Source organism: Paramormyrops kingsleyae, chromosome 22 (assembly GCF_048594095.1).
Source record: "Paramormyrops kingsleyae isolate MSU_618 chromosome 22, PKINGS_0.4, whole genome shotgun sequence".
In the NCBI taxonomy this organism is placed as follows: Eukaryota; Metazoa; Chordata; class Actinopteri; order Osteoglossiformes; family Mormyridae; genus Paramormyrops; species Paramormyrops kingsleyae.
In genome coordinates this window covers 17,292,489-17,308,607 of record NC_132818.1, presented here as the reverse complement: position 1 = coordinate 17,308,607, position 16,119 = coordinate 17,292,489, and the positions used below count along the sequence as shown (strand labels likewise).

The 16,119-nt window shown below is 43.4% G+C and overlaps 1 protein-coding gene across 1 annotated transcript; it reads right to left on the bottom strand.

Annotated features, from left to right (window-relative positions):
- Positions 1-997: 997 nt before the first annotated feature.
- Positions 998-15,798, bottom strand: LOC111852877 (GTPase IMAP family member 8-like). Its single transcript, XM_072705172.1, has 6 exons — positions 15,525-15,798; positions 12,391-12,452; positions 10,933-11,643; positions 9,686-10,396; positions 3,585-4,364; positions 998-2,998 (listed from the first exon to the last, which is right to left on the bottom strand). Exons 2-6 carry the CDS (start codon positions 12,407-12,409, stop codon positions 2,853-2,855), a joined length of 2,367 nt encoding a protein of 788 aa, XP_072561273.1. The 5' UTR covers positions 12,410-12,452; positions 15,525-15,798; the 3' UTR covers positions 998-2,852.
- Positions 15,799-16,119: the final 321 nt, after the last annotated feature.

The following is a 16,119-nucleotide window of genomic DNA, read 5'->3' as shown; positions in this document are numbered from 1 at the left end:
CTCAGGCATGCTTCATCCAATCCATACAAAATTTGATTCACTTCGGTATCACTGGACTTCAGACAGACCTTCCAAGTTTGGTGGCGATCAGTCAAACGGGAGTGGTTCAGCTATTGTCCTAGTATGTCTAATACCTACCTTGGCTAATTCAGCTGAAATATCCTTCATAATACTTTCAAAGACTTGTTAACTTTCTCTTCACCTCAGTCCATATTTTTAAGCTCCTTTAATTTTTCTGCTATTTGACTTATAGAAACTTATCAGATTTCATTTATAAGCCAGGCAGAATATATTGCAGATTTTTCACATTTTTGTATTAAATTGGCCAGTAGGTGGAGATGGTGCTCTATTTATGTTGCACTTTTTTGGATTATTTTTTATGGATTTGCCAGCAGGTGCAGTTTGTCCTCTATTTCATTAATGCCATTTAATTATTTCAGGGCTTCTCATGTCTAAAAGAATACTTTACAAATGGAGTAAGCCACTGTTGTTTTAAATATAGAAGACAGCATGTGTTTATTGAGGTATTATAAAGTAAGCTTAACTTTTATGATCGAGACTTAAAATATTAGGTATGCAGGTGCCTATTTCTACCGACTACTTAGACCATCTGACACAAACCACACATTATTTTGGGCTAAGGCACTTCACCAAAGGGTTCTATATTATATCCTATATTGGTGTACTAAGGCTGCTTCTGCAAATGGCAGTAGTCAAACTGCCACACAAGGGACTGCATGCATACAGCAGGCTAATTTTATACATTATGGCCATTTACAATATAATGTCATTATAGTATAGTGTGTTTCTCTTTAAATGTTGCTCAGGACATTGTAATACTTTCTGTATGTGTATTTCCTTTACTGCCTGATTAATTGAAATTTATTGTGACATTTTCATGTGTATTTAACATGCTTAAGAATGATGACTTTATTAATGATTATAAAAATTTATTATTATTAATTATAGACATAATGGAAAACATATTATACACATTGTAAAATTAAAATAGACTACAGTTGTCTGAAACAAGCTACTATGCTTGTGTTACTGTCTGAGGCAGCTGATAAAGGATTTCATAGTCACAATACTGGTAGCAGCACAACTAACATACTACTGCATATATGAGGCTAAAATCACATCTAAATGAAGAGCCTACAAAAACGACAAAGCATTACTGTAGTTCTGTTATATTGACCAACGCCCCAGGTCAGCAATATTGCTGTAAATTTGCATGACTAAGTTTACACAGCCACCATAAATCAAGCTTAACCTGTAACATCTACACCAACCAAATTAGGTAGGAAGTTGTCAATTTCGGAATACTACTGTCTGACTGTTTAATATGTTGGACATATAACACTTGTAAGTGAATTGGCTAGCAGACAGAGTCAGTGCTACATTTCATGAATGCCATTAAGTACTTTAAGGCCATCTCATGTCTAGATGAACAGTTTGTACAAAGGACAAAGTATGATCATACTGCTATTATATGGGCCATGTCCCAACAGAGCAATGCTGTGCAGAATATGCAAGAAAGTCTAAGCTTACACAGCAGCACAAACAAAGATTAACCTGTATGATCTACACCTACCAGAATAGGTAAGAAGCTGACTATTTCTACCTACTGTACTACTGAGCTACTTAGACTATCTCAACCAAATCAGACATCCAAAGCGAGGGAGCTGCTAGGTTTCTACATTCTGTCCTATATCTCCTCAGACATTAGGCCTAGACTATAAAATCTATATCATGTCCAAGCACTGATTACTACTATCTGACATATTACTACAGTGGTCACCAGTAACAGTCAGTCCTCCAGGTCTTACATTATGTTCTGCAAATTATGCCTGTACTGTTTATTTAGGCAATGAAGCTTCTTTATTATAATTCAGACAGGCAAAGGCACTTCACCAGAGGGTTCAACATTCTATCAAACATCTACTGACCTGTTACACCTACACTAAAAGCATCTCATCAAAAGTTCTACCTAATACTACGACCATTTCACCAAAACCAGTCCTGCTCTGTCTTACATCTACAATCTCATTAGAACTACACTTAATCTACATCCAGTTATAATATTATAGTTATGTCTGACTTTGTACTATGCTGGCCGCCAGTGACAGTACTCCAGTTTTCCGCCGTTATTTCTATATTACTTGTCGTACCTCTCCTACCTGTCCTACCTGTCCTACTTGTCCGAGCTTTGGACCCGTTCGTAACTGCCTGCAGTTTCTAGTTATTATTATTATTTTGTTTTGGTCACATTGACAAGAAGTTAATTTTATTCATAAATGTTTATAACCTCATCTATGATTTCCATACATCAAGAAAGGATGTAGCGTAGCCATTATAAATAACTAATGCACTGCTCCCTAGAGGTAGAGGTGTAAAATTGTAAACTCAAGCATCTTGGAAATTATGGGAACAGTCAGTCCCTGCCTGATGTAACCTAAAGGGTGTGATCATCCCTCCACTTGCGGGTTAAGATGCCTCACTTCTTCTCTAACGAGGGAAAGATCAATTTTACCTGTGTTAAAACACTACAAATTTAATACAAACATTTATGCAATAAAGATGCAAAATTATGCAAAGCAAGACAAAAAACATGGTGATTACATCTAAAAAAGCCATACTTGTAAAATATAAAAACATACTATGAGCTTCTCCCCCTGCTTCTAAGGCTGATAAAAATATAGGTATACCCACTTATGCGTACGCGCATGCTTTTTGGGGATGTCAGCATTCTATATCCTGATGAAGACAACCTTGCTTGGTTTTTCTCTGTCCTCTCTGATGCCTTCTTGTGGGACAGCTGATGTCCCCGTCCTTCATCTCCTCCATCCAGCTTAAGAGGGGGCTGCAGATGCAGATGTCTGCGTTCCACAACCAGATGAAGATGACACTGCTTGGAATGTCTCCATCCACTCTGACACCATCCTTCCACCCAGTCCTGAATATCCAGCCTCAGAGGAGGCTGGAGATTCTCCACTAACTGAAAAACAATATAAACAACAGTCTATGTTACAGTGATAGTGCAGAATATAAAAGCTGTAGATTATTGAAGAAGTCATTAATGAGGTGACGTCCACACAGGGAGTTATATACATATATGTCCTGAATAATATCCACACCTCATAATTTGTTATGGGAGACATGATGAAGGAGGGACGATTCAGAAAACTAAGGGACGGTGAAGTACTTTATGTGTGTGTGTGTAGGGGGGGGGGTTGCATAGATCACATTTGAGGACCAAATTGTCCCCAAAGTGTAGTACAACCTGAAATTTCCCTACTTTTTGGGACATCTTTTGAGGTCCCCATTTGGATAACCTCAGTTTTATTAAAATCTGTGAATGCAATCAAAGTAAAAATGCCAAAAGGATAGGAATGGGTAGGGGTTAAGGATGTCGTGATTGGGATTAGGGTTTTTCCCATAGAAATGAATGGACGGTCCCATTTAGATAGGAAGTCCAACTTGTGTGTGTGTAAAACTTGTAGCTATGGAAAAATTTGGAACACAAATTTGAATCTTCTGAAACATGGAAAATGTAAAAAAAAAAAAAACATAGAAAAGCTTACAAGATGGAGGGTTTAGAGAAATACTGTCCCTCGTCTTCCTTGCAGATTCATCAACCACCAGTAATGACATCTTCTCTATCAGCTGCTCCTCTCTTCTATTCCATTCCTCCTCAAATCTTTGTTTTATGTCTTTATTGATTCCTGCACTTTCTAATAACTGTTCCCAGGAATCCTCCCTGTCTCCCAAAGTGAAGTGACATACACTGTTTCGAGCCACCATCTCCTCCACCTTCTCCAGCAGCTCAGTGACCTGAGTGACATCACCCCTCTTCTCATTGTTGAGAACATGATACCTGTTCCCACATTTCCCAACCAGCCACCGAAGGGCCTCCCCTTCAGCCTCTATGTGCTCCTCAATGATTCTGTCTCCCAGCCAGTCTCCCCTGGTGAACAGCACTATAGTGTGTCTCCAGACTGTCCTACTGAGAAGCTCCACATGTTTCTCCAGTGACCTCCTCTCTGTCTCTGTGAATGATTCATCTGCCTTTAAAACAATAATCAGAGCACAGGGTCCTGGGGGGCACAGAGACACACTGTGCACAATCTCCTGTTTGTCAGCCTCCGGAGTTTCCTCCAAAGAGCAGTCTGTCCACCATCCTGGTGTGTCGACCACAGTGACCTGCCTCCCAGCCACTTCCCTCTGTCTCTTCACACACTGTGCAGTTCTTCTCTTAGTGACAAACTCTTCTCTCCCCAGGATGGTGTTTCCTGCTGAACTTTTCCCAGTCCACCTCCCTCCCAGCAGAACAATCCTCAGCTCTGAGAGATCCGGTGTTTGCACTGTCAGGAAAAAAGTTAGAAACTCATTAGTTAGGGGCAGAATTTTCATGAAAAAAATCCCTCATAGGATGATTATACATAATGATATTTTTATCAGCCCTTATCTTCATAAAACAGAATAAAACGTAAAGGTGAAATATGATACATTTGACTCCTTTGTAACATTTAAGAAGAAGCCGATAGTTTGAAAATCCAGATGTTGAACATGATTTCCAGGCTACAGATGCCATTAAAGGTCTGAGTATGTCTTAACAAAAAAAGCCTAGTTAGCAATTCTATAAAATCTCAGAAGCCCACAAACTCTGAGTTACCTGTCCAGTTATGAAATGTGATATAACATTCGCAGTATTTTTCTGCATCCTTAAAATACTGTAATTGGAATCAATTTCAGAAAAGTTCAATTCATGTTTCTGACATTTAAAAGACATGATTCTGATCCTCTGATCAGCTGTGAACCACCCAGTCTGACTGAGATGGTGCACGGGTGGTAAATCAGCTGGCGGTAGGGAAGGCCGCAGGGATCTGTGGTATCCGGGGTGAACTTCTCCAGGCTGGTGGTAAGGCTGTCCTCCAGGCATTGCAGGCAATCTTTGCTTTCATTTGGGAGTCAGGCATCATCCCAACTGAGTGAAAAACGTGACTTGTAATCCCTATCTGGAAAGGAAAAGGTGATTCCCTGGATTGCAGCAACTACAGGGGAATAACACTGCTTTCAGTGCTGGGTAAGGACTTTGCTAGGGTCATCCTTAACAGGATCCGTGATCACTTGCTTGCCTGTCAGTGACCAGAGCAGTCTGATTGTACACCTATGAAGTCTACCATCGACAGAATCCTGGCACTGAGGGTTTTCATTGAGCACAAACATGAATATCGGCAGAGGTACTTTGAAGTCTTTGTCAATTTTCATAAGGTGTTCGACTCAGTTGATCGAGTTGCCTTGTGGGACATCCTGAGACTTTGCGGGATCCCCCTGAAGTTGCTGGACATCATGGCCGGCCTGTACACTGGTACTGTGAGTGTTGTGCAGGGTGGAGGAAGAACCTCTGTGTTCTTCTCAGTTGATTCTGGGGTTCACCAGGGGTGTGTTCTTGCTCCTACTCTGTTCAATGCTTGTATGGACTGGATGTTGGGCAGGGTCGTGGGGTCCAGGAGCTGTGGGGTGTCCATTGGTGAAGAAAGATTTACTGATCTTGACTTTGCAGACGATACGGTTATCTTAGCAAAGTTAATGGATGCTCTGATTGGGGCTCTTGAGAGACTGAGTGAGGAGTCTGAGGGTGTTTTTCCACCGCACCAGGTACCATACTTTCGGTACTTCCATGAAGTGCCGAAAGTTTGGTACTTCTTTCATGTCGGTTTTCCACTGGCGTAAAAAATGGTACCGGTGCCAAATGACATCATCAGTGACCGCTCCTGACTGACAGCACAAAATTAAAACTAACAGTTGAGGCTGGAAAATGCGGTTAATTGTTATGACAGCTTCTATCACAGTATAAGATTTAGTAAAATCCTAATCATGCTGCCATCAATTACATTTACGTAGGTACACTTACTTTGGCTAAGCCGATCAAAGCAGTAAGAATTATCTTACTGCTAATTCAGTCTTTTGAAAGCAAACAAATTATTTAATTATGTTTTTAATTTTCAAGCGGAATTGTTCGGTGTTTCGCGTGTGCCCCATTTCTGACCAAGCGGCTTGGTATTACGGTGTTCCGGGCAATTCAGTTTCCCTATGTTTCTCCTGTCTATCAGGAAATAATGTTTCCCCTAATATTAAAGCAAAGAGGTATGTGAAATGTCTGAAAATCACTCAGGTACATTATTACATGTGAATACAGTAGATCGTTAGGCATAATATAGTCTTATAAGCAATACTATACCGTTTTCATCAAGAAATATCTCTATCCAGAGAATTAAGTAATTTCATTTATTATCTGTAAAAACAAAAAACATAGAAAAGGGATGTGATGTTTTAAAATTAATATATAGCTTGTTTACCTCAAGAGCTTCGTAAAAAGACATGAAAACAACAGCTAAACTGTGTACAAATCAGCGCGCGACAGGGGAAACATACAGTAGGGAAACTGAATTGCCGGGAACGGCAAAAACGTTTTTATTTCGAGTCGTGCCATCCAAATCCCACTGGATCTGTTCATCCGACCATATGGCGATTAAAGCCTGTGTTTCCTCGTTTGTCCATCCTTCCATTTTACTTTTTTATATTTTTGTTTCTGCTGCTTTTTATTTTGTTTCTCGCTGTGATCGCTCTGTTCACTGTGTGTTTCAAAAGATGGCGGTTGTATTTTGTGTTTAAGCGGTAGGCTATTTGCATAACCAATCGACAGCAAATACGTTTGCAAGTCCCACCCCAAAGTACCGAAGTACCAAAGGAGTACCCCAACTGGTTTGGCACTTTCGGTACTCGAGATTTCGGTACTGGTACTCGACCAGTATCAGTCAATGGAAAAGCGAAAGTACCGTACCGAAAGTACCATACTTTGAGGGGTGGAAAAGCGCCCTGAATGTCTGAGATTGTGGGTGTCCTGGATAAAGACCAAGATAGAGGCATTTAATGACTTCTTGGGCACAGCCATCAGTAGTGTGTCTGTCTGTGGGGAGAATGTCGACCTTGTCGAGAGATTTACCTACCTCGGCAGCGACAGTCATGTCTCTGGGGAATCTTCCTATAAAGTCAGCAGTGTGTGATCAGCTGTTTTGAGCATGGGGGGTCATGAGGTTGCTGGAAAGGGGTGTGTGGTGCTCCTGATATCTTTGCAAGAGGACAAAGGTCCAAGTCTTTATAGTCCTGGTGCTCCCTGTCTTGCTGTATGGCTGTGAGACATGGACGCTATCCAGTGAGCTGAGATGAAGACTGGACTCCTTTTTTACTATGTCTCTTCAGAGGATCCTTGGGTACCGCTGGTTTGACTTTGTGTCGAATGAACAGTTGCTAGAGGAGTCCCGAATGAGGGACATGACCCACATTGTGAGGGAGCGTCAGTTATGGCACTACGGCCTTTTGCCGCATTTCCCTGAGGGTGATCCGGCTCACAGGATCCTCATTGCTGAGCACCCAAGCGGCTGGACCTGGCCAAGGGGATGCCCAAATAACACCTGGCTGCGGCAGATAGACAGCCATTTCCAGAGGGTGGGACTGGACTGTGTGTCAGCCTGGGGGATCGCAGGCCGGGATCCCGAGGAGCTTCTATGTATGGTGGGTGCGGCAACGCACTGCATCAGTGCATGATCCCCAACCTGACCTGACCTAACCTGATTCTGATTTTGGCATATACTATACACATACTGTCATGCCCTGCTCATCCAATCCTCCCGTGTGCCACGCCACCTCGCTACCTCGTGTGGAATCCCTGTGTGATCAGCTGTTTTGAGTTGCTGTCATTAGTCCTGTGTTTTTAGGTCCGCATCAAAGTATGTTTCCCAAGTCCTGTCATTGAAGTTGCTACTTGATTTGCCCCGTGTGCCTTGCTGTTTTAACTTGTTTCCCGATTCTCTGTCTCCCTGCTTCTGCTTCCCTGGGCCGTGTCATGACAGAATGACAGGACTCCATAAGAAGATGCCTTGCCTGTCCACAGAAGAATACCACAGTCACACAGATGAGGTACTGTACTGGCTGACACAGCCCGAGGTCCTGGAAGACCCCTTGGCTTACACTCTGGCTGCAGACTCGAGGGAGATCCTGGAGGCAATCTTCCCATCCAAAGATTCGCACCTCGCAGAGGGAGCGGGGTGGTCAAGGTGATGCTTGGAAAGGTAGCTTTGGACTGCGGACTACCCCCGACCCACTGGCCGAACCAGCCCCGGCTCCGACAAAAGTGGCCAAGAAGAAGTGGAGCGGCGGATCCCTCGGGGAATCCCCTTCAGCCTGACGCAGGTCCCGCTTGCTTCCACGTCGCCCCTAAAGGGGTTTACCTCACGGTGCTCGATCCAGCAGTGTTTGTCGCGCCCAGGTCACCAGCCTCCACTTCCAGCAAGCTGGCTTCGGAAGTGCCTGATCTCACTGCACCGACTCCTGAGACGCACCTCCCAGAATGCTCGGTTTCCCTCATCCCAGTCTCCAATGCCTGTGCCTTCGTTGGCACACGCCTGGCCCGTAAAGGTGTCAGGTCGGAAGAGGATGTGATTCCCTGGATCCCCAAGTTCCCCAAAAAAAGGGGTGTTAGCTCCACCCCCCTGTGGTTCCTGTGCCGGCGGTTCCTGCTCCACCCCCCCATGGTTCCTGTGCCGGCCCTTCCTGCTCTGCCCCCCGTGGTTCCTGTGCCGACAGCTCCTGTTCCGCCCGTCATGGTTCCTGTTCTAGTCCCCGTGGATCTCGCTTCTGAGGTTCTTGTTCCAGTCTGTCGTTTCTGCTCCCAAGGTTCCTGTTCCAGTCCCCGTGGTTCCCACTTCTGAGGTTCCTGTATCAGTCCCAATGGTCTTTGTCCCAGAGGTTCCTGTTCTCGTGCCCCCGTGTCTCATCTCAGAAGTTCCTGCTCTTGGGCCCCCATCTCCCATGTCCCCAGTCCCTGCGGAGGTCCTGGACCACTGGTCCTTCCTCCTTGGAGGAGGAGGCGCTCGAGTGGGACCCCTTGGGGATCGCCCTAATGACTGCACAACTGAACCGCTCCAGTGGGTCACCCCAGCCACTACACCAGCGTGGTCGATCCTGGCCGGGTCCCCGTCTCTCCATCTCATGGAGTGGACAAGGACACCTGTGCCAGGGTCGGGTCCCGCCCTCCCTGCCCACTGGCTTGCCTTTGGTCCCCCTGGCTTTGGCTCAGTGGTTGCCTGTGGTCCCCCTGCCTCCAGCTCGACAGTCACCTGCGGTTCCCCCTATTTTGCTGACTGTGGCTACACCTTCACCTGCCACGGCTTCTGCTCCCTCCTCTCCTCCTCCGGTGTCCCCTTCACCTCCCTCCTCTCCTCCGCTGGTGTCCCCTCCATCTTCCTCCTTACCCCCTCCGTCAGTCCCTCCATATTCCTCCTCGCCCCCTTCAGTGTCACCTCCAGCTCCTGCCTCGCTTTCGCCGAAGGTCCCTCCAGCTCCGACCTCGGGGTCACCTGTGGCCCCTGCGGCTCCTGCCTTCCACCCACCGGGGTTCCCTCCGGTTCCCCACTTCCCCCTGTCCTTTGCTTCCTTGCCCCCTGGTTTTGTGTCCCCTGTGTTTGCTCCCCGTTACTCTGTGCCTTTGTTCCCTCCTGGTCCCTTCACTCCTCCTTTCGCTGGTTTGCCCCCTGCTGTCGTCCCTCCGTTGTTCCCGTCCTTGGTGTCCCTCTAAAAAGAAATGCAATTTTAATTAATCTACATATTAAAACAAACTCACCTTTAAATAGGGCCCTGAGTGTCTTCCTCTGATTTTCCACCTTCATCATCCTCTGTTTTGCTCTCTCTTCCACTGATCTCCTCTTCACTTCCAGTTTCTCTATGATCATTCTATTGATTTCAAAGTGACATCCACTGTTTCCTGCCACCATCTCCTCCACCTTCTCCAGCAGCTCAGTGACCTGAGTGACATCACCCCTCTTCTGATTGTTGAGAACATGATACCTGTTCCCACATTTCCCAACCAGCCACCGGAGAGCCTCCCCTTCAGCCTCTATGTGCTGCTCAATAGTTCTGTCTCCCAGCCAGTCTCCCCTGGTGAACAGCACTATAGTGTGTCTCCAGACTGTCCCACTCAGAAGTTCCAAATGTTTCTCCACTGACCTCCTCTCTGTCTCTGTGAATGAAGCATCTGCCCTTAAAACAATAAATAAAGCACAGGGTCCTGGGGGACACAGAGACACACTGTGCACAATCTCCTGTTTGTCAGCCTCTGGTGTTCCGTCCACAGACCAGTCCTTCCACCATCCTGGTGTGTCGACCACAGTAACCTGCCTCCCAGCCACTTCACTCTGTCTCTTCACACACTGCGCAGTTCTTCTCTTAGTGACAAACTCTTCTCTCCCCAGGATGGTGTTTCCTGCTGAACCTTTCCCAGTCCACCTCCCTCCCAGCAGAACAATCCTCATCTCTGAAAGATCTTGTGTTTGCTCTGTGTCAAAAAACACATTTGTAAATTCATTAGTTTGGGGGAAAATTTTGATGGAAATAAAATCCCTCATAGTCTGGTGCTACATGCTGACACATTTATCAGTCTTTGTAGTTTAATAAATTAACACATAATGTCAAAGGTACAACATGGCAATTTATTGCTTGTGAGCAACAATATTTATGCATTTTTTTAATCTCAGAAACCCTCAAAATCAGAGCGGTTAACGAGTGAAATAAAAGGTACAATTGTGAAACATAGTAGCATTTAAGACAAATTTCCTGACCTTAAAAATTAATTACTCTGATTTTGGTGATTGCTGTACACATCCTGCCTTAGTTACATCAAAACTATTAATTAGTGCAACTTGTTTGCATCACATGCTTTACAAGAGATACATTTGAAAGATTTTGTCACTAATGTTTCCATTAAAGCTACATATAGTATAATTCATGTACTTATAAATCGGATGAGACTAATGATTTTTTAACTAAAATAAAAAACAGTTTTGACTGATCTACATCTTAACATGAACCCACCGTTAATTAGGGCCCTGAGTGTCTTCCTCTGATTTTCCACCTTCATCATCCTCTGTTTTGCTCTTTCTTCCACTGATCTCTTCTTCTCTTCCACTTTCTCTATGATCATTCTGTCGATTTCAAAGTGACATCCACTGTTTCTTGCCACCATCTCCTCCACCTTCTCCAGCAGCTCAGTGACCTGAGTGACATCACTCCTCTTCTGATTGTTGAGAACATGATACCTGTTCCCACATTTCCCAACCAGCCACTGGATGGCCTCCCCTTCAGCCTCTGTGTGCTGCTCAATAGATCTGTCTCCCAGCCGGTTTCCCCTGGTGAACAGCACTATAGTGTGTCTCCAGACTGTCCCACTGAGAAGCTCCAGGTGTTTCGCCACTGACCTCCTGTGTGTCTCTGTGAATGATGCATCTACATTTAAAACAATGAACAGAGCACAGGGTCCTGGGGGACACAGAGACACACTGTGCACAATCTCCTGTTTGTCCACCACTGGTGTTTTCTCCACAGACCAGTTCATCCACCATCCTGGTGTGTCGACCACAGTGACCTGCCTCCCAGCCACTTCCCTCTGTCTCTTCACACACTGTACAGTTCTTCTCCCAGTGACAAACTCTTCTCTCCCCAGGATGGTGTTTCCTGCTGAACTTTTCCCAGTCCACCTCCCTCCCAGCAGAACAATCCTCAGCTCTGAGAGATCTTGTATTTGATCTGTGTCAAAAAACACATTCAGAAACTCATTAGTTGATGCCACAATTTTAATGAACGGCATCCATCAGAATGGATCTCAACACTAAAACTTTTATCAACTTGCATATTTGAATAAATTCAATATAATATAAATGGTACAACATTCATTTATTTTGTTGGAAGGTGGAAGCTGACTGCGTTGGATCAGGCTCATTAAAAAATTAACCAACTTCTCCCCCAAACCACCAGCATTTTGCATCTAGGGTCGGGCTTTGAGTTTTTCCCCTTGGTCTGTGTGTGGTGTTTAAATGCTCTCCCAGTGCTTGTGAGGACAATTTCCCAATACCGTAATTTCCAAGAACATATAACCTTAGTAAACTGGTGTCTCTAAACCAGGGGTGGGCAATCTTATCCACCAAAGGGCCGGTGTGTATGACCTTTAGCTCAGCTTTTCAAACCCAGGTGTGAGGATTACAGTCCATTACAGGGCACAAACTCACACCAGAGTCATTTAATTACATGCTGTTGGACTGTGGAAGCAATGCAGAGCACCTGGAAAACCATGCAGATTGAAGGATACTCCACACATTCAGATCCTGGAACAGAACTGAGCACTTTAGTAAAATAATTGGGAAATTAATAACTTGTCCTCTATTGTGTCAATAGTTACAATACGCATGGTATAACTTTTTGTTTTTGTGCCACTGGCTCCATCATGGATTTATGATCTGATGCAATTTGACTCAATCAATGAGAGCCTGAACTTACCATCTTTGGAAGAAGCCATTTCTTTCTTCAATCCATTCTTTCTTCTGTCCCGATGTAAAATACTGGAAATCAGAAACATGTATAAAACCATATAACCTTAAATTATGACATTCAGGATACATGCAATGGTGTTCAGTAACACTACTTACTTTTGCAACCGTAAACAAGATCATGGACATAAGAATTGTTAAAAATGAGGCATTATTTTATAGTTAGGTGGGTTTCATTTTTTGGTATAATAAGGTAATTAAATGCATCCAAAGTAGGACTGGACAATATACATGATTTGATGTCATACAAATTTTAAACAATAAGAAAATTTCAATGAACTGTTGATAAGGACATTGCTCAATAGCACAAATCAGCTTTTCACATCACAGAAACAAACTCAGTTCTAACCAATCATAAACAAGAATGAACGACATATGCCCACCTAATTCACAGTAAGGCTAAGTTAGCAAATTACTCCACTTGCTAATTTGTTAGTAATATACTACAGCTCAGCAGTATATCAAGATTTTAAAACAAATCAGGATTTGAACAAAGCATGATGTTGATTGAGGCAGTATCATTTATATCATGTTAAATAAAGTTTTGAAGTTTTTAAATAAAGTTCATTTTGAATTTTGTGTGAAGCCTTTTTCTTATCCTTCACTGTCTGCTCCAGACTCCAATACTCTGCTCTTAGCAGCCCCGCCCTCACTCAGGTGCTCACATGTGGAGAATGTACCTGCTTGTTAAGTCTGACGTAATGCGTGACGGAAAACTGTTTCTGGGGGCAAATGAACCATCATGGTGGAATCGCTCACATTATTCACCATAACTACTTTCTTCAGCAAGGATATTGACCAATTTATGATCTTTGACATTATTCTAGCAAGTTTTGAAAATCAGTTTTTGCTAAATGTATCTAATCTAAAAAAAACATAAAAGGAAAATAAAATCTTGGCAAAATACTGCTACTATATTGTTCTACTGTAGCTGTTTGTGCAGAAAACAAAAACCAAGGTCACACCGAATCATTATGTTTTGTGCTACTAATATCTAGAAAAGTCAGAGCATGACAAGGCATCTCTAAAGTGTCTCAGAAAACTTGTGGGGACATCTGTGACCAGGACAGGAAGTCTTTGAGGTCTATCGAGAGCCACGGTATCCAGGGTAACTTTGGCATACCACCATGAAGGACAGACCAACAGGAGTAACTGTGGATGAAAGAGGAAGCTGTCTGAAAGGGATGTCTGGGCACTAACCTCGATTGTATCCAAAACACATAAAACCACAGCTACCCAACCTACTGCAGAATTAAATGCCCACGTCTGCTGACTCCACTAAAACTGTTCATCAGGAGCTCCACAGGGTCAATATACATGGTTTGGCTGCTATAGCCAAACCATTGGTCACTCATGGCAATGGCAAATGTTGGTTTCTATGGTGCAAGCAGTGCAAATCTTGGACTGTGGACAATGTGAAACATGTATTGATCTTTGATGATTCCACCTTCACTGTATTTCCCACATCTGGGAGAGTTACAGTGTGGAGAAGCCCCAAGTAGGCTTACCACTCAGACTGCTGGGTACCCAGAGTACAGCACAGGGGTGGATCAGTGATGGCTTTGGGCTGCAGTATCATGGCATTCCCCAGGCCGACTGCTTGTTATTGATGGGCATATCACTGCCAAGGACTACCAAACCATTCTGGAGGACCATGTTCACCCAATGGTTCAAACACTGCGTATCAGGCTGATAATGCACCAATACAAACAGCAACACTGGTGACAGAGTGGTTTGATGAACATGAACGTGAAGTTGAACATCTACCATGGCCTGCAGTCACAAGATCTGAATATCACTGAGCCACTTTGGGGCGCATTGGAGGAGTGAGTCAGGAAACGTTTTCCTCCACCAGCATCACGTAGTGACCTGGCCACTGGTCTGCTAAAGGAATGTCTCAAAATCCCTCTGGCCACTGTGCAGGACTTGTATCGGTCATTCCCAAGACAAACTGATGCTGTATTGACCAGAAAAGGAGGCCCTACTCCATACTAATAAACTACTGTGGTCTAAAACTAGGTGTTTCCATTTCATTGTCCAACCCCTGGACTTTTCTGCTCCTTTAATAGTGAGTTATATGTACAGGTTTCCCCAGTTATTAAAGACTAGATTCTTTCTATGAAACCTTTCATAACCGGAAATGGAGAAAAACAAAGAAGCAATTATATTAATTTATATGGAAATAAACATTGACGGTTCCCAGACGAAAAAATAACCTACCAAATCATAGCAAATAACACATAAAAGCTACAACACAACGTCACTAAGGGATTAAGAATTTTTCAGTTCCATTATAATCTTATGGGACTACTGCTGTATATGCAGTCCGTCGTTGACCGAAATATCGTTATGTGGAGCATGACTGGCTCACTGATAAACTGATGCTAAACACTATTCTCATTTTTCTTAATTTTTCGTAAAAGCGAAAATCCTCTTCAGATTTCATTTGGCTAGTGAAAACTGTCGCAGTTGTAGGTCTTTCGTAAAAGCAAAGTGGGGTAAAGTGAAGATTTGTAATGAAGGGGATACCTGTATGCGGATACCTCCTGAAACAGCTGCTTCTTGAAAGCATCCATAACTATGCATGTTTCTCGGTACTAAGACCTTGGAGTGTAACAATACACGTATTCGTAACGAAAATTTTCAGTATGAGTCTTTTGGTTTGGTACACATACGTACTGAACAAATGCATTGAAAGTGGAACCTTTGTGTGTTTCCCCCGAGCAACCCCCGGAGACCCCCCCCCCAACCTCAATATTTGTTTTTACTTCTAACACATATTAAAACGCTGTATCCGGTTACTCGAATCACCTTCAAATTAATATGTCTCTTCCAGTATAGTTCAGAACTATCCAGAAATAAAGCTGGCACTCTGTACTTTAACCTCATTTTCCTGTTGATCAGAAATACAAATTTCATCCCCAGTTTAATTACACTATACTTATAATAATGTTAAAAGATAGCAATTACAATTCTGGTTGTAATTTCAAAATTCAGTTTTTTGGAAAATATCTAACTTGTTAGAGTTGTTCCTTCGTATAGATTAAGCTCAATATCGTTCTCAGATCTGATGGCGGTTAATACCTGAGAGAAGCCTGGAACAGAGAGATCGACGAAACTGAGTGGAATCTGAGATGAAAGTGCCAAAAGAGACGTTCGTAAACCGGAAACAGAACTTAACTAGAATTCTGGAGCCAAGATGAAAAAATGGAACTAAAGTACAAAGACTGGAAGCAAAATCGACAAATAGTGAAATGAAAAGAAATAAAACAAATGAGTATAACTAACGGGAATCCTGTAGCACATTTTAATACACGGTTCTTTTGGTCGTGACTACTTTCAGTTTTGGTAGCGGAAACTTCTCACTGCACACTGTGCATCCGCACTGGAAGTCTTGCAGTCCTCCGCTGCCTCAGGAAGTGGAAGCAGTCGTGCCTTCTTGGTTTGGGTAAAGGCCTTGAGAGACAGGGTGAGGTCTTCTGCAAAGTGCATTCAGAGAAATTTGGTGCTTCTAACTCTGTCCACCGCAGATCACTCAATGTACAATGGAAAGAGGACAACCTGGGTCTTACTTTTTTACAATCAATTTTTTATTGAGAATTTCAGTAAGATGTATACGAAGTAACATATAGACAGTCGAACAAACAAAACAGGAAAAATAAGAGAGAGAACCAAAACC